The 22,182-nt window shown below is 31.5% G+C and overlaps 1 protein-coding gene across 2 annotated transcripts in view; it reads right to left on the bottom strand.

Moving 5' to 3' along the window:
• LOC109603969 (putative polypeptide N-acetylgalactosaminyltransferase 9) overlaps nt 1-22,182 on the bottom strand; it is a 59,908-nt gene that overhangs the window by 28,081 nt on the left and 9,645 nt on the right. For both annotated transcript variants that reach the window (XM_020020484.2, XM_049962231.1), the window contains exons 2-3: nt 16,435-16,926; nt 11,431-11,539 (exon numbers count right to left, since the gene is read on the bottom strand). In XM_020020484.2, the coding sequence (XP_019876043.1) occupies nt 11,431-11,539; nt 16,435-16,750 (425 nt within the window). In that variant the 5' untranslated portion in view covers nt 16,751-16,926. The remainder of the gene's footprint in view (nt 1-11,430; nt 11,540-16,434; nt 16,927-22,182) is intronic.

The following is a 22,182-nucleotide window of genomic DNA, read 5'->3' as shown; positions in this document are numbered from 1 at the left end:
ACGCCACGGCTCAACTTCTTATGTTCTGCCACAATCACAGGTTAATGAACGGCTCAATTTGTACTACTTACACATTTAAGTGCTAATTAATAATAAATTGTACAATTTTATTGGTTCTTCAAGTGTCCAAAGTCTAGACTAAAACCCAATAAATTTTTTGAGCTATTATTCAATAATCCCAATAAGACTCTGTCACACTGTATTCAACTTAATAAAGTCTGGTATTTCCAGTCATTTAATGAGCAAACAAGTACATTTTCGTTTTAATATGACAATAAATAGAATAATAGTATAATATTGGGTTGTTCGGAAAGTCATTTCGTTTTTTCCCGACAGGAGATTTATTTGTATTTTTTTTGCACCCAACTTCAAACTTAAGCCATATAATTTTTATATGCATTGAGAGCTCATATATCAAGGCTTGTGTGTGAAAAATTGCAATTAATTCTACGCAGTAGTTTTTGGTTGGTGCCCTTTTAAATATGGACAGCGATAAGCAGCATTATCGACATATCTTACTGTTTTACTACAGAAAGGGTAAAAATGCTGTTCAAGCCAGAAAGAAATTGACCGATGTGTATGGAGAAGGTGTGTTGACAGTACGCCAGTGCCTGAACTGGTTCGCTAAATTTCGATCCGGCAATTTTGATGTCGAAGATGCACCACGTTCAGGAAGGCCGGTTGAAGCTGATAAAGACGCGATAAAGGCATTAGTTGATGCGAACCGGCAATTAAAAACACGTGAGATCGGATTGAGGTTAAATTTATTAAATTCAACAGTTTATGACCACTTGAAAGGCCTGGGATTATCCTCGAAGCTCTCACAGAGAGAAAAAAAAAAACGAAATTACTTTCCGAACAACCCAATAGTTATAGTACAGATCTCACAAAATTTTTGGCCCGACTTAAATCCTAAAAAATTGGTAAGAAACCTATGAAGAGAAATTTTTTTAAAAAGTCCATTTAAGATTTTATTATTTATTTTATTTTTATTAACCATAAAATTGTTCAAGATCTAATTACAATTTATTTTTGTGTCCAAAGAAAGTTGAATCGAAGTAAACCTTGAATATTTCTAACCATTTAACATTTCAGTTTTAAAATATTATTCTAAGATTCTAAGATTTTGAACGAAGGCAATTAATATATGTTTAAACAAATAATATATTTCCATTTCAAAATTTATAGTTCACAGGATGTTATGAAATAATATTAGGAGGGGTTAAATTTTACATATTTTGTAACTGTGAGCATTAGTACTACAACAAGGACAAAAGTCTCTAAAAACTAGCACATTATTTTTTCAATAAAATCTAGTTAAAAATAAATTTTATTTGAGTGTTTCCATTTTCCATAAAATCTAATTTTTATCACCTAAGTTTTATCAGTTAATATTTTCCAGGTTTTTTAATAAGTAAAAGTATAAAATATTTTTCACTTTATTATGTTAATAAATAATCATGTTTCTATTTATATTTCCCCACCAAGGCCTTAGGAATTTTTTAGGCTGTCATAAACTTTGAACAAATCCGTAAAATCCTATGAATTTGTCCAAATACTTTTTTCACCATACAAAATTTCATTGTTCTGTAAGTAACGAATACATATTGAAATAAATAACATATTATGGTATTTTAACATTTAATCGTATACAGGGTGCTCTATTCTTTATTCTAATTAGTATTTATTAATAAATTGCATTTCTGTTAGATCTAAAATTGTGCAAATTCTAATAATACTTTGTCTTCGTGGCTGTTAGTTTTACGACAACCAAAGTCTAGACTAAAATCCCTAAAAACCAGCACCAAGAAAATTGAATCGAACTCCCGGTCCAATTCATATGCACTTTGTAACATAAAACTGCCATCTTTCAGCCGCAAAATCCGGAACCGGAAGCAATTAGTCCAAAAATCCGTGCATTTCAATTCAACTGCAAAGTCCGGAGGCTAGAGTCGGGCAAATTCTGAGTGGCCGTTTCAATTAATGCACGATTACGAGCGCGCAGTCGGTTTAATACAATCACTAATTGCCCCCGCATACATATACATATACATCGTGTTCTTTCACGTCGAAACTTAACGGGTTTAATTAAATTTCGCAGGACGAAAAACTATCCGTCGGATTTATTATTAATTATGAGCAGATTCCTTCAGGAGGTCGTGAAATATTAACTCTCGGACCGGGCATGATTAAATTATCACCTCCCCAAGGATCGCCGTCCCGAATTACTAATGGAACGACGTGTACACCCCGTCATCGCCTCAATTGTTAATCCCCCGCATTTCTTTTAGTTTTAGCTACTCGGAGACACGTAACCAGAAATGTAACTTTCCAACATATGTTCACCAAACGAAAATCGACACAAAGTTCGGCGTTCGACCCGGAGAAAAATCCCGGCAACCCCGGAAACTTGGATGTCGCCTCCGGGGGACGCGTCAAATATTTGCCCCGCGATGTACGAGTGTGTGTGTGTGTGTGCAACGAAATTCGACTCCTGCAGCCACGCAAACATCAAGTTATGGGACTTTTACGGCTCGCCCCCAGGCACTTTGGCCTAGTTGTCTAAACGTCTGAAACAAGTTGGGGTTTAATTAGTTCGAAGACATTTTTGATCGCTGTTTGTTGCGGCTTATTCCGTCAACTATTACGGCAATCGTGCAGTTTATAATTCGGATTGTTTAGTGCGGTTTTTTACGACTGAGGAATAAAAAAAGGCCGACTTCATTAGGGAACAGTTTCCTGCACGGAAAACAGTCGGTTAAGCGTCGAGACGGCTTTATTGCGCGACCGCAGCTTTACAGCAACTTTCGGCGTGTTTTATCGCCGACCTAAAACGCGAACGATCGTCCTGCGACTTTTTCAAGGGTGCGCGATAACAACCGTTTTTACGCGTGCAGTTTTACCGTCCTTTTGTTGTGCACGACACGCACAAAATCCCCTCCATTATCTACCATAAAAATTAACAGTCGACGTTTTAAGGGCTTTTGTTGGGAATTGGGCTTTATCAAACCGAAAAGCCGACAAAAAATAACACGGAAATAAACAGAAAATGGATGGTTGCTTTTTTGGTTTTGTTAACGATACGATTGCACTTGTTGCAGCCGGCAAAAAAGTTCGAGAATTCGCAGTAATTGGAAAACGTTTTAGCGCATTTTTCAGGTTGTTAATCCGCCGAATTAAACACATTTTAAACACTACAAAGTTATGTACGTAATTCCAGTTTTTAACGTTTATTTTCGTTATTCAACGATCAATAAATTCGAACAGCATTTTGAATTTTTTAATAATTCGAAACTGTCTAATGTTTCCCCTTTGTACACTATTAATGATTAATTAACACAATTCGATTGTTCAGGTGATCGAAATATCCAACCCACGAATTAATTATCGAAAAAAACCATTTAAGTTAATTGTCCGTCAATTGTACCAAATTTACCTAACCGAATGATTACAGCTTTTAGTTCGGCGACCTCCATGTTCCGCCCACCAATTCTAAAAGTGAAAAATCGATTACTACGAAAATTCGATAGTCGAGACCTGAAAATGGTGGTTTGACCGCGTGCGAAATTAATTAATCAGTTGCCACGAAACGGAGTCGGTAACCGGATTCGGTGCGGGACAGATGTCCGGAAACCCCGGAGTCCCGCCGCGGTTTCTGACCCTGCACGCACACCCCAACATCTGCTTTGACGTTTTCGCGTTGCGGACGAGTTATTGTTTTGTTGGAGAATATTTAGTTGGAACTAGGAAAACTTTAATGAGGACATAAACGTTATTTTTTTGTCATTTGCTTAACTGAAAGAAGGATCTTTTGATGTAAAACATTACGTTTACTGTACTATTTTTGCAAAAAAAGTTACAAATAAACTGGTGCAATGCTCCGAAATAAACAAAAAAAAAATGTTGAATTTTTTCCAACAAGTGTTAAATTTTGCTCATTTTGAGAGATCAGTATTATAAAATATTTATATAGGTTTATTACATTTATTTCTTATATTATATTCGTTTACACTTATTTAACAGTATTTATTTATTTATGTTATAGTAGGTAAATATTATTTTATTTATTTTAAATTTAAATATAAGAAAAAAATATTGTTCTTTTGCAGCGCAACAAATTAAATTTATTACACTTATTTATGTTTCAGAGTTAGTAAGAAGTAAGTTATTATCTTCAAAATTTAAGTACAAAACAAAATAAAAATTATTTATTGACCTCGTATTATACTTAAGCTAGATACCTGATGAAACGTGCTATTACACAGTTTCATTGCAATACAATTTTTTATACGTTTTAATAAGTTTATAAAAATGTACAAAAATGATCTCATTTTGCAGAGGAACGTATTAAAATAATTACACTTATTTAAATGTATTTCATTTATATTTCAGTGTTAGTAAATATTATTATATTTATTTTATTCCCTAAAATGTTACATACAAGATTAAATGAAAAATATTTATTAAACACATATTACATTTAGGTTAGGTATTTGATGAAATATTCTATAATAATTTAACACATGTAAATAAATTTATATGTGCAAAAGTTATCCTATTTTACTGCACAAGCATTTATTAAACTTTTTATTGTTGTATTATAATATAATTCAAAGCTAAAATTAAAGAATTGTTACAGCATTATATTTATTTCGTTATTTTTAAAAATTAAATGAAAATTGAAACAACATACTTTAACACATTTTCTTTGTTATTACGTTTTTTATACATTTTATTTTATGTAAAAAAATTATCCCATTTTGCAGAACAACGTACAAAATTTATCATATTTGTTTAACTGTATTTATGTTTGGCAAGTATTATTATATTTATCAAATTCTCTTTAAAACTTAAATACAAGAGTAACTAAAAATTATTTATTGTCCTCCTATTACACTTAAAATAGATGCTTGATGAACTATAATACACTTCCATTTCAGTTATATTTTTTACTCTTTTAAATAAATTTATACATACAAAAATTACACTTATTTAACTGTATTATATTTATGTTTCAAAGTTAGCAAATATTATTTTATTTTTTTTACTAGTTAAATACATAATTAAATAAAAATGATGTTTATTAACTTTATATAATACTATACTTCTTGTTTTAAAACAACTTGCTTACAGTTATATTTTTACACAATTAAGTGAATTTATATGTATAAAAATTATTCTATTTTATATCGCAATTATTTTATTATTATTTTTTTGTGTGTTTAGGTTTAGCGCTTACCTTGTTGTATTCTAACTACATATTTCTGTGCATAACACGTTGCTATTTTAAAGAATCCATCTTAGGAAAGTTAAGTGATAATACAAATCCCTTTCTCATTTCTACAATTACAAATCTGCTAACTTTGATTTATCAACTATTAGATCTTTACTAAGTAACACGGAACAAGACAAGTATGATGTGCAATGAGCACTGAAGACGTCATCAGATACTACGAGACCCAAGCTCGGTCGTGAGCTACATTAAAATATAAACAATTTATTCAATCGAAAATATCTAATGTTAAATAAAACAAACGTCAACTATATCTAATAGAAAAAAATATAAATTAATTATTTTTCAATATCATATATTTATTGTACATTAAAAAATAAAGGGAATAAAACGTTCAAACGTCTTAAATGAAACAGGCACGATAAGATAAAAGAGTTTTTCACAAGGCAAATTTTCTCCGAAAACCGCACGGTGGTTCTCCAGTTATCTTAACGACAACATAAATATTTTACCACGCCATCAAGTCGTTCTTTTCTCCATCCCCCACATTTTAACCGTGGGGGTAACAAAGAGCCCGCGACGCAATATTTAAGATGGCCACAATAAAGAAACACTCTCCCGCAAACCGTAATTTGTCTAAACGACCCCGTGTAACATTAAAGAACGCCGTTGTCTTCATCCCTCCCCCGGAGACGTCGAAACTTTCCAAAACCCTTTCGAGAACTTAATCCGAGTTTGCTCGATCAATGGCGAATATCAAGTTTGCAACGTGCAAAAAGTTGCGGTAACGGTACACGAATCGCCTGGCAAAAAAAAAAACTCGCATCGTGATGATAATTGCGGATCGTTATTCGGATTTTATTTCAAAACGAACGGTTCATTCCCAAGCCGCGAACTCACCGATATAAAAGATGATTGTGGCAGTCAATTCAAACTTCGGTTAACGCCTGTTGTTAAATTTACAACGCTCCAAAACCGGCCCCAATAAATCGCCTCCAAAGGGGGATAATTCCCGTAGATTTGATCTCGAACCGTCACTCGTAGCCCATTCCGGGTAACAAACTGGCAAAATCAAAACGTCTGCAGGTCCGAGAGACCACACAACCCGTGTCGAGAGACCCGGATCCTTAATTTAGTCGGGGGCGGCGATCGGAATCCGGCTAATTGCCCCTTTGAGGCACCGTTGACCCGCATTTCGCACGGATGCAAATACTGAATATTCCCTTTTGCCCGAAAGCCATCACCCTAATGTATTCTTCGTCGTTTCGCTAAGAGGGATTTTTGCCTGCTTTCAGAGTAACGTGGAAATTGTCCAAAATGAAATTTATATCAAGGTAAGTTCAAAATATAATTAATTAAAGTTGAAAATCGGTAACTTGTTTGGCATCAAATTGTCAGTCAACGTCGAATTGTAGATTTTCGGTTTCCGGACAGACATAATTGGATTTAAGCTCAACTTTCCCCTTAATGAATCCTCAATCAAAACCGCCCTCTAAAAAAATAATCACTTTGAAACGAAAAAAATCGACAGTTTGACACTAAAGTTCAGATTTGAATTCTTAAATTCGGACGGGCTTAAAGGGAATAAACTTTTTCTCTCTCCTCCCTGTTTACAAACTTTAAATGCAGACTGTTTTGAATTACGAAAGAGGATGTCGGAGGAGGACCAAGATAATTAACAGATCGAGATGTCGTAGTGTGTAGTGGCGCACACCCCATTCGGAGGAATGCAAATCCTCGCGCCAAACTGAAACTTTTTAATTGTTTCCATTCGTCTTGACGCACCGATCCCGTTTTCTCGGCCCCATCGTCCTCTCGAGGAACTTTTTTAAATTCGATATAAATGCAAAAAAGGTCGGATTCGTGGAATTGGATGCCACAACTGGGATCTGCATCTGACACTCCCAAAAACGGAGGAGGATCAATAACAATAATCGTTTGTGCATAATCAAACTTAAATCATGTTCGCTAGAACACTTGTAATTGTTCGCCGTCGAAATAAAAACGGTTCGTTGTCACATAAAAGATCCAATTTGGCGATAATTCGCCAATGCAAACAAACACACAAGCACATCGATTTCTAATTTTCATTAATACTTTATCATGTCCCGTTTTTTCCTCCAATTTGAACATACACACACATAGGGTTTTTCCGTCTCGGATTCGTGAAACGTAAAACGGCAATAACAATCAGTACTGATCGATGGCCTGAACAAATACTACGTGAAATGGAACCGTGCAGGAATGGGGGGAAGGCCAATTTACAAATGTCAACAAATCGGTCACGAATACGAAAATACTGGAACGGTTTCCACCACACCCCCCAAATGATTACGATTCAAATTCCATTTTTGTCATTTATTTCAATATTGAGTTTCCAGTGTATACACAGGTAATTGGGGCTCGAACAACGGAGTACGACAGGCAGAAATTCAAGATTAATTACACAAAAAAGGAGCAAGAAAAAACTAAGCCTATCTCAACAAATGACCCTCGACACGTCCCCAACCGAAAAATAAAATATTCATCAGCCTCGAAACGTGGAAAAAAACTCAATCTAATCTTGTCGTCTAGGTGCCAACAACCCCTTCCAGTTTTCCGGGAGGGTTTTTTTTATCTCGGGAGATGATGTATGAAAATGAACGTCTAATTCCCCGATCATCAATCATCTTTTTCCGCGGCTTATCGCGCGAAATGGCCTTTTAAAAAGGCCCCGCGGCCAATCAATTACTTCCGTAACCATTTTTTACGCGCGAAAATTAATATCGTGTAAAATTGGGGGCTTTTCTGGTACACGAATGGAATCGGTGACAAATTTAAGGTGGCAGATTAATGATGACCGAGCGGAAAAACGTCGGAATATGCATGTGATAGGAAATGGAGGATTTAGCACCGAGAATTATTTTAGGTCGCCACCTTTTTTATTGGACCGTTTCCAAAGTAGACGTATGTTAGATTCGAATTTGTAACATTTTACTCCCGCCCTCAAAACTTGTCTCAATTGTTATATTAAGAACTGAACTGATTAAGAAACTTTAGGATAACAGACAGGAATTCCCTTAAACATACGCACACACAAAAGTACAAAGACCATTATCCTCGCGTTCAACCCTTCACCATTGCTATTGATCAAGAAATCCTCCCGCACCAACATCAAAGACACTCCCGTCGCAGACACAATAACACCCCCCCGCGGGCGAAACACCCGGGAGAAATACCGAACGTAACAAAGCGGCCCTTTTATGTGCGTGCGTGTGTTTCGGCGCTGCCATCGATTCACTTTCACCGCTCCCATTTTTTTCCACGGGGACCGTCCATTGTTCGACGCTATTTCCTTTTGTGCAACTGTCCCCCCAAACGGATTATCCTAATGCCGCGCAATAACATTTCTTTTCGGGGAAGTCCCCGAGGACCGCATGTACACCTTATTGTGTTTTCGTGATGTAACAGCTACGTTTCTTTGGCCAATAAATATTTATGGGGTTTAATACTTAGACCAACAATAAGTTAATTAAGTCCGACGTGTGTGCGTTTGGTAAATCCTTCAGATTGTGCTTCGACATTTGACACTGGCATTTGTGCTCGTTACAAGCCTGAAACTAGTCTCGCAACAATCCACTTGCGTTACAGGCCGGCTGAACGTCCGGATTTGAGGCCGTCGGATGGAACCTTGAACTCTGAAATTGGCAACGGCTTTATCTGGGACAAGTCGCGTCGTACCGCGGTAATTTTAGATGTTTGTTGCGGATTAATTTGGGAGGATGTATTAAACGTGTCTTGTCCTGGAGCGATTTGACTTTTATCGTCGGGGAATTAGGGTGGGTTTTTTTTTACTGCGATTTACACGGTCCTGGGAGTTTTTCCATGTTGAGCGCTTCGGGGTTCGAACAAAAAAAATATTTGGACGGTGAAAGTTTACAAATTGTTCGGGGATTATTATTCACAATGTTGATTTGTGGCTTTTAAATAATCTGTAAAGGATTTAATTGATTTAGTTAATTGTTTTATTTTGTTTTCCAACTGTTTTGCGCCGTTTGCTTTGAAAATTAATATTCTAGTTAATCTGTGTGGTATTTTGTAACTGTGGTTGAAGTGTTTAATTTTATTGTGAATAGAAATTCTAGCTATATTATTATATGCACAATACAGGGTATATTATTATAATCAATATTTACATACAACTCGACAATAATATTTTATGCTGCAGATTTTTTATTTAAATAATAAATAGTTTAAAAAATAATAAAATTACTAATTATATATTAAACTAAAAATATATAATTTTTTATTTATTATTTATTATCAGTAAATATTTTAATCTATATATAATACATAAAATATTAATTATTTGATGATAATTCAAATTAAACAAACAAATTATATATTTAAATAAAAATAGAAACGCTTATTTATACGCCCATTTAATAGTGGAACGTCCGATTTTGAGACAATAAAAGATTCCCACTACGATGCAACTTTGCAGACTATTACTGCCTCTGTCTTACATGATCTCTCTTAAAATTCAGTAGGATCAAACGATTTTCGATTGGTATATATGTATATACCGAAACATACTGAGTAGTTTTTAGGCATAGATAAAAGAGGAAAATAAAATTTGAATATTACAAATCTTAGTGTAAGCATAGAAATAAGAAATCAGAAAGTTAGTTTTTTTTAATAATATTGGAATATAATACTATATAATGATATTAAACTTATACAAAAACTTGTTGTTACTTACCTCAATAATTCTGGAGTAATTTCCTCACATAATTTATTAATTCTACCACGAAATGCATTGAATTGAACGATGGAATGGTGGAAGCAAAAAAAATTGAATATTATAAGTATGAGTATAGTATATTGGATGGAATTTTTAAATTTTCATACATAAAAAATTACTCAGTAGGTTTTGGTTATATTAAAAAAAAACATTGTCCATAAATACGTATTTTTATACTATACAATTGCAAAAAAGTTTGTAAAATTCGGAAAAAATAGAAATTTTATGAGAGTGTCCCGCTTACAAATGGGTCACACTGTATATTATTAAATTAAATTATTATCATTAGTATTATCAAAAAAGAATACGCGATTTATACAAACATATAGTATATTAATCAATATAAATTAAATGAAAAAATAAGGATTACTAATTGTTTTTTATTAAGAGTCAATCTTTTTGTTCATATAAGGATTATCTAATTTTTTTAATATAAACAAATTTAAAATACTGTTTGTTTATTACAATTTTTTTTAGTTTAGATAAGTAGTCATTTTCGTTTTATATATGAATAATAAATATAAAAAGATTATTCGATGACGAACTAAACCTACAAATTATGTAAATCAATCTAAATAAAAACGCTTCGACAATATTAGTAATATATCAGTCAGTATATCAACAAGATTTTAGAAAAAAAACTGATTGTATATATTATCCAGCTTTTTTATTCAGAACAATTTTAAAATTAAACAACAAATTTCAGAAAAACAACACAACTCAGAAAGATAGTGACTGTTATTTATCATCAAACGTTCATTTTTGCTCAGATAACCTTTTAATTTAATGTTTTATTATAATCATAAATAAAATGAAAAAAACTCAATCAATAACAACAAATTTTACATTTAGATAAAATTTAAAACCCTCATTGATATATCAATTAAATTTAAAATAAAAATTAATAGTTGTTATTTAAATAATAATAATTATTAAAAATGAATTTTTTGTACAACATTTCTATTGAAACATTATTTAAGGATTTTCTGTCAGCCGAATGATTCCAACTAGGTTTATTGTCGGGCAGGTTTATTTCCGACTCGATCGAATGGCGTTATTATTTACAAACAGAGGAACCGTAGCCAAAGACATTAAGTCGAAATTGACTTTTCATTATTAGTCGGAGGTTATTAAACGAGTCGCGGGGACAAAACGGGAGTTCCATTCCGCCCACCATTTCCATCTTTGTTTTGTGCCCACCCGAAATCGATACGAAATGAAAAAAAAAAAAAAAAATTAAATTGCGGCAAATTTAAACAATCAACATCCTCTACCCCGGTTGAATTATTAACGAGCCTGCAGTTTTCCAAGCCGACCTGATTGCATACGAAAAGTTTGGGCACGTGAGTGCATTTTTCATGCAGATTTTAATGCAACTTTCAATTATTTAACGGTTTTCGTCGGTTTTGCTTACCATTCGTCTCTGGGATCCGGGAGGGACCGGTGGACGCTGATCATGTCGCTGGCGTATTGGTTGAAAGCGTTCTTTAGCCAACCGTCGTCCACCATTTTTTTCACATCGGCTGTAATTAATAAACTATGTTATAAAATTGTTCTAGACAATAAGAATTTTAAACAATCTCATGTGAAAGTTCAAAGAAATGAAATAATGGGCATTAAATAAATGAACAAAGTAATATTTAATTTTATGTTCCTTGATGTTTTCTCTTCATTTGCCCATTAGAACACTTTTATGGACACATGACATTTCAGAATTATTTATGATCTCCTGGTTTTCTTTCCATTCTATCCACTTATCCTATTTAGACCGTCCTCAAACTTTTACCTTATTTTTGTTTCCTTTACCTTTTTTGTGATTTATTAAATATCGTCGTATCCATTTAGTAACGTCATAAGTCAACTTATTTTTATGTTTTAATATAAAACAACGAACTCAAAAATGTCCAACGAAACAATGAATAAATAATAAATCGTTTTCCTACTTTCCCAATTCAAGTACAAATATGTATTATCTAACAGAAGACAAAGATTTAGTGTGTATATGTCGTCCGGGGGGAACAAGGTGCATTAAGGTTGAATCGGATAAGCAGGAAAACGAGTTTAGTCCCCGCATCCGATACATTCGCACGTGAATATGTTTCGGTTCCCGCAGGACGCAATCCAATCTACTCCGCCGTCAAAAAATTCGAATTAAACGGGTACGCGAAATTGATTCGGTTCCTGTTTATTATGTTTATGTGTAATTAGTGTCGGGGCATTTTAGAGATTGCGGGGCGGCGATAGGGAAATTCGCAGCGTGTAATTGTAGGGTTTTTCACGTCGTCGACCTCTCCACCAGGATGTTGAACAAACGTTTATGGCATCGTTAAAGCCATAATTGCGGTCGTCAAGTTTCGAACTGGAAATTTTGATCACGGCCTCAAATCTTGGAATTTTTTATTAATTTACTTACTTCACTTATTATATACAAACACGTTTTCATATTGATATCTTTAACTTGTAAAATAAATATTTATTATTTCTAATAATAATAATGTCAAATGTATGTATCCATTACTTGCAATATAGTGAGCCACATGTTCACCACAGTGTAATCCAATTGAATTCATATAGGACCATCTTCTAGACAAATTTACATTCGCAATCATCACCCGCAAAAATTGGTGGACCTCGCTAATGCTCTTAGAGAAGAAGAGATATCAAAGATAAGAATCTATTCCTCCACTAATTTTGTGCATTCAAAGAAAATCAAGTACTGATTGGAAAAATGTACTGGTTATTATTTTATTTTGTTAATATTTTAATTAATTTTTATTTATTAATTTTCTAGTATGGTAATTTGGTGATTTTAGTTTTATTACTGGTTTAAACATTTTTTTGTTAACAATTTTGAATAATTTATGGAGGAGATTATATTGTTTATTAAAAATTATTTTGAAAATATGTTTGTTGCAAAATATTGCCACTGATAATTCAAATTATCCACTTCAAAAGACCATATTATCAATAAAAGTTCTGAAAATAATGGGTAATTTTTTATTTAATTTCAAATGGTTTCCGTAAGGGAATTAATAATCTTCTGAAATAAATTGGTCGTAACGTGTTAACTTTTAAAAATAAAATCCTCTATTACTATTACTATTACGTTTGTCAACGTCATATCTTGATTTTTTTCTTATTAGAGATAATCTTTAGATAACCGATGTGTTAAAAGTGTAGAAACAAAGTCAGTTTCACATTTTAATTTAATCTAAAATCTGCAATGCTTTTTGTTTAAACTTAATTTTCTTTTAATATTTTTATTTATAACTCAGAAACTAATCAACTAAGTATGTAAAATATATTGCCAATAAAAGTGAAATATTTTTGAATTTAAAAAGCCTCAACACCAATTTTTAATTTTTCTTTGTCAATTAAAATCATTTACTGATATCTTTTAACACTTTTTTACTGAAATATTTTTAAAGTATCCCTTGAAATAATAATTTTCGAAATTTGGTGATAAACTTCTTTGATTTTTGTTAACCAACAACCTCCAATATTTGTTGAAACGGTACTCTAGGACTTATATATATATATATATATATATATATATATATATATATATATATATATATATATATATAAAGATATTAAAAAAATGTTTACAGAAATTATATTTATTGAAAACATATAAATTACAAAATATGTGTATTGAATTTAAATATTAAAAATTAAACACATTTATTTTACTTCTCTTGATAATTATGGAATGAAAAGGGAGCTCGGGTACATTTATCGAGAGCCACAAATAATCCTTCAAAGAGCCGCATGTGGCTCGCGAGCCACAGTTTGGCCACCTCTGTAATATGTATTTAAAATATTTCATTATGTATCTTGAAAATATGTGCCACTTTTAAAAAATATACATATTTAAGTAAAATATTTTAATGTTTGGAAAAGACTCCATAATTAGAGACTGAACTCAATTCAATAGAAATCTATATAGAAAGTAATATTACCTCTATCTTCCATATTTTACAAAAATTTTGTAGCTGCTTCACATCAGTTGTTAATTTGACGATTCCGTAAAATTCCTAATTTTTTTTTTTTAGAAATTTTAAATGGAATGACATATTTTTATTTATAGGTAAATAAAGCATAAAAAACCAAAGAAGTTAATGAAAGTAGTTGATTTTGTTAACTGATAACCTTCAATATTTGTCCTCCTGTTACATTATAACTAATAATATATTCTTCTTCTGTCGTTTTATTTACAATGATTTTAGCCAAATAAGCAATTTTTAAAAAAAACTTTACTGTAAAACTTTAACTTAAACTCGCTTTAAAATTTCTAATAATAATTTAACACGTATATATTAAATTTAAGTTTAAAATTAATTTTAATGTTAAATTTAAATTTTAATTAAAAAACTGTTCATCTAACTTATTAATAATAAATATTTTTATGACACTAAGATTTAATATTATATTGAATACTTTATCGATTAGATTAAAACGCGTTGTTTAAGGAAGCTATAAAATTTATAGTTTATGTTTTTATTACATAAGCTTCTGTTAAAATAAAATTTTCTCTAATAATTTATTATTAGCAGTCGTAGAAACTTCCAAAACTGTGTATTTAATTAAGAAAAAGTACTCTTTATATTTATATTACAAACATATACATTTTGTTACTAATGAGTTTCAAAAAAAATAAATATGCTGATAACTTTTTTTCCCTGATAACAAATTTACGTATGAATATAAATAAATACAAAAGATATGAAATGTATGTAGCGCGAAGAGTCACGTTTATCATATTGATAAGAGAAAATCAGAAGAGCACACAGAACATTTTAGTACCGCAAAGATATGTTTACATACGCAACAATTTATTAAAACCCAATTACCAACGAAAATATTTATAGCAAACAGAGTATGCACTCGACCTAATTAATTTCGCTGAATTGTAAAAAACGCCAAATTTTTAATGAAACTCAAACATTCACCATAAAAAATCCATAATCTAAATAACGCATTTAAATTATAATTATTATCAATTGCAAAGGTGGCAGTAAATTGTCGTTGGGTTCTTATCAAATTACGTTTTAAACATATGCACAGTTTTAAGTGTAATTTAGTTTCGGCTCCGGAAACACAATTAACACTTATCGAACGAATTGACGAAATTAGTTTTTCGTGTAGGCGACACTTTTCCGCATTCGATTTTTAATTATGCACGTGTCAGTATCGAACGGCGTCCCGTAGGGTGGTTTTAATTAAAAAACCGGCACACACACACACATACATGACGCTCGAAATTAATCGGGGAAAACGTCGAATAATCCATTTACAAAATTTAGTCGGAGAAAATATGATTCAATTTTGTCGTACTTTTGGGGCACAGGATTTATCACCGTTAGATAAAGTTATCAACTTATTTGTTTAAGTAAATCTGTCGGGTTTAAATTCATTGTCAGGAGCTCCAATATAAACGAGTGTATATTCTCAGTTTTATTTCACTGTTGCACTTTATTAAATTAGAAACACTGACAAAAGTTTGTTTTATGTTGTGTAACTGGTATTCAGGAAATAAAGTTTTTAGATAATTTTGCGGTTGTGCATAAGATTATTCAAGATTATGTTTAGATCTAACTTTTATTAACTTAATTAAAACGTTTTATAAGTTAAAAGTGCCACATAAATATAATTCAACCTAATCCATAAAATATTTTATAAATTTAAGTTAATTTTATAAGTATCTTTTAAAAAATTAATTATCAAAAAACAATTTATACATATAAATAATTTTATTATTATTTTATGAACTTAAAACATAAGAAATATATTAATGATTTAAAAAAGTTTAAAACAATTATAAATAATAATTTGGTAATTTTACTGATACTTTTCAGGAAATTTGCTTTGTTATTAATTTTTTAAGCAATAATTTATATTAATTAAAGTTAACATATTTTTAGATCTACTTGTTCACAAAATTTTAAATTTTTGTACAATCAATGACGTTGTAGATAATAATTACATTTTACATATTTTAAGGGACAAATACAATAATTAAAGAATTTAGATTTTACCATACGTAAAGCAAAATTCTTAAAATATTATGGTGATTAAAATCAATGATTACACTGATCTTATTTAATCTTTATCTATAACATATCTAATTCAGTTTGGATAATGACTAATAAAATTTCAATGTTATAACCATTTGGATCTATTAAAAAGTAAATAAAAATTCTAATTTTTCAATATTTAACAAAAACTAATATTTCATTTTATTCTGTAATTAACCTTTTTCCGTCAACGATATCTTAATATTTTTGCTAATTTTAAACAATTTTAGAAGTAATAATACGTTTATTTCAATTCGTGAATATTTAGAATCTAATATTTAACCAAATTTTAATTATAACATCAGTTTAACCAATTTTAAAGATAAAAAATAGGAACTTACCAGACATATTTGTGGGTAAAATGACGGGTTTGCCCATCTCGCCCGCATTGCTGACCGGCGGCGCCAAAACATTTCCAAACACCGAATCCTTCTCCCTTTCGACCTTCGGCTCCGTCTTCTCCGCCCGGTCGGTCCGGAACGGCACCACCCTCTCAACTGGCCGTTCCCTGTCGATTTGGTTACCCTCCAGGGGCAACGACATCCTTCTGCCGCTCTGGTTGTCGGTGTACATCAGAAAAGCGATCGTGAACCAGGCTGTGCCCACGATCACGATCAGTTTCAGGAGCAGGGACCGTTTTCGCCACAGGATCCCCATGATATAATCAAAATGCGACACGTTTCACCGACCGATACTAACACAGTGTTTCAAATAATCCGTGTTCCTTATCTATTTTGCTTTCGTATGAGCATTTTGAATAGATAACACCTGCTTATTAAACGCTGATAACGTTGTTTACAATCGGACCATGGCCAATTTTTAGGGGATGTGTCCTGTAACAATATTTTGCATTAGCTGATGTGTCAGTTTGACTTGACGTTTGATTTTTGCACGTGTCTTAAGATTGTACAACGAATTTGCGAACAATTTTCATAATTAATGATATGCTTCGACCTTGCATTAATGAATCTAAAACCAGCTTTGCGATTTTTAAATTGCCTTTAACCGATAATGGTGCTGTAATGTTGCACTGTTCTATTATAAAAAGTCCTATTAAAATATAACAGAAATCCATCAACGTAAAGATAAACATAAACATTAATAAAAGATTTGCGTTAACAAGGAAAATATATTACTCACAATTTTAATAATAAAACATTTCCCCCATTCAATAACTATTGATTTGTAATTTTCTTTTAATATTTTATTAGGGTGTTTTGTGTGCACTTTCTATGGGGTCAAATAAATACAACAATTATCACTAAAAATCGTTTTGCATTGTTGATTAATGATTTATTATTTAAACGTGATTAGTCAAAATGATCGTGCTTTCTACTACTACTGTAATCACTGCCAGGTTCGGATTAAATCTTCGGCGAAAGCCTGTAAAATTATCGGAGAAATTTGAAGAAGACACAACTGTATAAATTTACATCTGATTTCTAAGAAGTTTTTCCCAGTTTCAAACACGATTTGATTCGGATTATTGACGTATGAATTTATAAATATTTTCGAAGAGTTGTCAACACAACTTTAATTAGTTTTAACATTGGTTTAATCTCTTCTAAAACTACTAAACATTTTTTAAACAGATAGTCGAAAATATTCGTTACCAACAACTTAAATTTATACAAACAAAAATGGCCATTAATTAATCTTATCTAGTCGTTTAATTGCTTCGAACTGAACAAATAACGTCCGAAAACAACGAAACAATGGCAGCCATTGTTAAACGGAATTCAAACATGGTGCAAAACGTACAGATTCGCAAGATTCTCCCGGATTCCAACTACACTAATATGGCGCAGCGTTTTAATTTAATTAGATCCCTTAAACAAGATTATCACATTTTATTCGACCATAATACAGAAGCCATATTCAAAAATTAATCTGCACCGCAAGTTCACGTTTCTATGCCGGATATAATTGAAAAAACATCAGGAACCCCATTAAAATTCGTGCACACCTCCAGACGTCAGAAACTTGTTCAGCATAATAATTTAATACGTCGAAAATTACCAATTAATCGCGCCCAGTTTTGGGTAAATTTCATGTGCACTTGCATGCAATTTATGTCGTTTCTTGGTTGACGCAAGAAGCAACTTTAACCCACTTATCTTAATCCATTTATGTGCGAGTCAAAAAGGAATTGATTAAAGGCGGAGGTAAACAAGACGATTAAAACACCTTTTGTTTTATTACGCCCCCCTTTGAAACAGAAGAGGGTGTATAAAATTAACATAATTCAAAGATCGGAGCGTCGCGATAACCGTTCGGTAATTAAAACTTGAGAGAAACATCGAAAACTTCTCCCCGGCATCAGTTAAAAAGTCGGAATGAATCCATTAATATTTCAGTGTTTCAGATGCCCGAACTGTTATTAATTATGCAACCGATTTATTTAAGGCCCTCGCCTTTAAAAAAAAAAAACTACGGATAATCTATTCAACGGCTCTTTTTATCGTCGCCACGTCTGGTTTTACGACCCCAATGGAAAATCAATTCCGTTCCAACTTTGTTCCATAATTTTCCCCAGTTAATTCCGTTCAAATACACAACCAGTTTCACTACAGTACGGTTCTGATTGTGTTGATGATAGACAATAAACTTGTTTTTACAAATAACAAGAAATCGACTAATTGCACATTTTCTATTCGTCTCGATTGTAGTTATGAAAAAAGTGTAAATTGGAACAGTGGCACAAATCCTGCCAGAAGATTTTCGGTTTGCACGCAAAGAACAAACGCGTAAATAAATCAGATACCCATCTGACTTCTAGACTTTCATACGCGCTAATTACCAGGACCATAAACAACGTTTTATAAATATCATGCAAATGTGCAACGTGTTCTGGGTGGGGAAAAACCCCACCGCCTCCATCAGACGTAGTGTGCAAATGCACGCGAACTGCACGAACCCTGATCTTGAACCGAATCGATATGTTTACCCCCCAGTCTTTGTTTTGTTTGTGCGTTGGCCAAGAAGTCGGATTCGAACGCTAACCGTTTATTTGTTGCCGACTGCACGTGGTCTGCAATGATCGGCACGCAAAAACCTTTCCGATTTTGTTGCCGGCTTGATGTGGAAAATGAAAAAGCTGAAACTTCATATTTCAATCACATGTAACCGATCATGACTGGCCGACGTTTGTCATTCTTTTTAAAAAATGTGTTATTTCAAAGATCGCAACAGCAGTTTACACATGCAACAGAATTTTATTGTATTGTGGTAACACCTCCAGTTCGGAGTTAAATAACATTCTGAATACATTAGTTTAATCATTTATTTCGATATTTTAAACGCATCGCAGAATACAGAGAGAAACTTCAAATTAATTTGAATTAATGAATTTACTATTAATGTTATTGTGTAACTATTTTAAAATATCCTTTATATGCGTGTAATTTAATGTTTGAACTAATTTACACACTTTAAATTAAAATAATTTAAGTGATATCATTAATAATTAATGAAAATTCTGATTATATTACAAACATTAGGTTTTAAATTAACAAAAATTCCTTCAGTGAATATAAACATATCTTCAATGATTATTATCTTCAAATTATTATAAAATTCAAAAGAAAAATTACATAATAAATAACTCAGTCAATAATAAAAGTTTATGAGTATGTAATAATTATGTATAATTTTTAAATATCCGTTTAGTTAAATCGATTTAAAATACCAATTTTACAAAAGAGATTTTTATTCAAAAACTAAATATTTATATAATTTAATAATAGGATAAAAATATTAAAATATAAATGAATATTGAACAAAAGTTTTAAATTAATTTTAATGAATTGAGTACTTAAATGTTATTACACAAATATTTTAAAATATTATTTTTATTAAATTTATATGTAGAAGAAAATAATAATTCAAAATTAATTTTGATTAATTAATTAAAGATAATTAAATGGGTAAGGTTATTTTATTATAAATCAGTTAATAAATAAACATTTAATCTTAAAAATAATGTAGAATTTTATTTTCGAGTTACTATTATTTACATCAGTATAAATTAATTAGTATACTTATAAAAATAACAATGAAGTAGATTATTTAGCTCAAATTAATTTAAAGTTTCTGATTAATATTTATTTATATTATTATAAAATTAAATATAAATTTTCTGTTTAATTACATAGTGTTCCAAATTCGTTTATTTTAGTTATTATAGAAACAGAAATTGGGTTTATGTTGCAATATTATCTCGAAATTTGAAGTGTTTTGAGGTGAAGATATTCGCCATATGTAGAAAATTATTATACTCCTTCGAAATTTGTCACATGGCAATTTTCGATGATATTCCAGAAATGATCAAAGGTTTCAAAATGCGATTAGGGACAACGAATGTTTTGAGAAAATGTAGCTATGGACATTTACAAATTGGTTTTTGTCTATCTGGTACAGAAATCAACCAATTTGACACATGCTGTATATATGTATGGTTAGACAAATAATGATGATGCAGTTATTTTCTTCTACATCTTCGAAATACATTTATAATTTAAAATAGTTAAAATTTTGAATTTTGTTAAAAATGAATGGATATGTATTGATGCTAAGCAGATTGTAATGAGAGAGGATTAAGTTAACAAGGAAATTGCATTAAAGGTAATTAATAATAAATTCATTCTGTAATTAAGTAATGATATTAATGAACGTTTTTGGATGATTACCATACAGGTAGGACCTGAACGAATCGGGTTAGGCAACTAACAACGCAAGGTAAATTTTTCAACAAATTATTTCGGAACCGACAATGACAACAATTAAACGCCGATTCGATTATTATAGATTATATAAAAATGAGCGAGAACCAACAGGTTTGTTTGTTTTAATTTGCGATTCGTTACTGCAATAACTAATTAAATCAATGGCAAACAGGAACAGTTATAACGTAATAGTGTTAATTACAACAACATCATACTTACTAAATATAGCGAAAGGATTGCTTAACCATCATTAGTTAGTATTTAAATTTTTTATTAACTATTTAACATAAAATAACATTTGCGCTCAGGTGTGGAATCTTTGTTAATATATTAGAAAGTTGCAGGATGAGTTGTTTATTAATATTAAAATTTACCACATCCGCTTCTTCGATGCTTCTTAATATTTGCCGTACGAAATTCACACAAAAACTTGTGATTTATTAATTTTCTCTCCGCCTCAGCCGAATTGACATATCATATAATATAAGTGGAGAAATGGCTAATTTAACTTGAATCATTTACGACGAAACCATGTATAGTGGTAAGCTACTAATTCCAAACAATAATTCACCCTTTTTTGTGACGCACATTAACAATATTCGTAGGGTAAAACGCGAACTGTTTTTACTTGTTGAACATTAAAACAAGGGTTATTGTTTTGCGGGACGATTTTCCTAGAACAATGTACTTTTGGCGCTTCCAATTTTCCTGGCTAATCTCTAATCTCGTGACGATCGATACACTATTATATTTTCACGCTTCGAGTGGAAAACTCCACTTTCAACCGGATTTTTCTTTGCCGCATTCTATTAAAATAACGATGACGTTTTGCAATTAGTTACAATGTACTGTTTAAAATGTTTCGAAGTTGTATATTTTCGATTCAAAACGCATCGATAAAACAAGTAAACAGTTAGCTCGTCCCGGCTTCGTCGTATGTATAATCGAATACAGTTAACAGTTAACCGCGTGTGTCTCGATCGCGGGAATCGCAGTTCGTCGCACCTTTTTACTACCATTCGAACGAAACCTTCTCCTTACTTACTGCCTCTCGTGTGTCGTTCCATTATCTGTTTGTTTCAAGTCGCACGCAAACTTGAAACGTTTATTTTTGCTTCTGCTTTACAAAATTGTTTTTCCAAACCGCTTTATTTATTTCGCATTAATTTACGAATGGAAATAAATTAAAGTAGTCCATTTACAATTTGATGGGAAAATAAAAAAATTATAAATTTTAAGAAAAATACCTTTAAGATTATCAATATTGTCAATATTTGGGTAGTCTAAATTAATATTATTGCAATTTTCTTAAGAGAGAAAAACGAGTATAAATTAAAATGAATGCTGCAATTTTCTTAGGTGAAG

This window comes from Aethina tumida, chromosome 1 (assembly GCF_024364675.1).
Source record: "Aethina tumida isolate Nest 87 chromosome 1, icAetTumi1.1, whole genome shotgun sequence".
NCBI lineage: Eukaryota > Metazoa > Arthropoda > Insecta > Coleoptera > Nitidulidae > Aethina > Aethina tumida.
The sequence above is the reverse complement of the archived record's forward strand: the minus strand, read 5'-3'. Positions and strand labels throughout refer to the sequence as shown.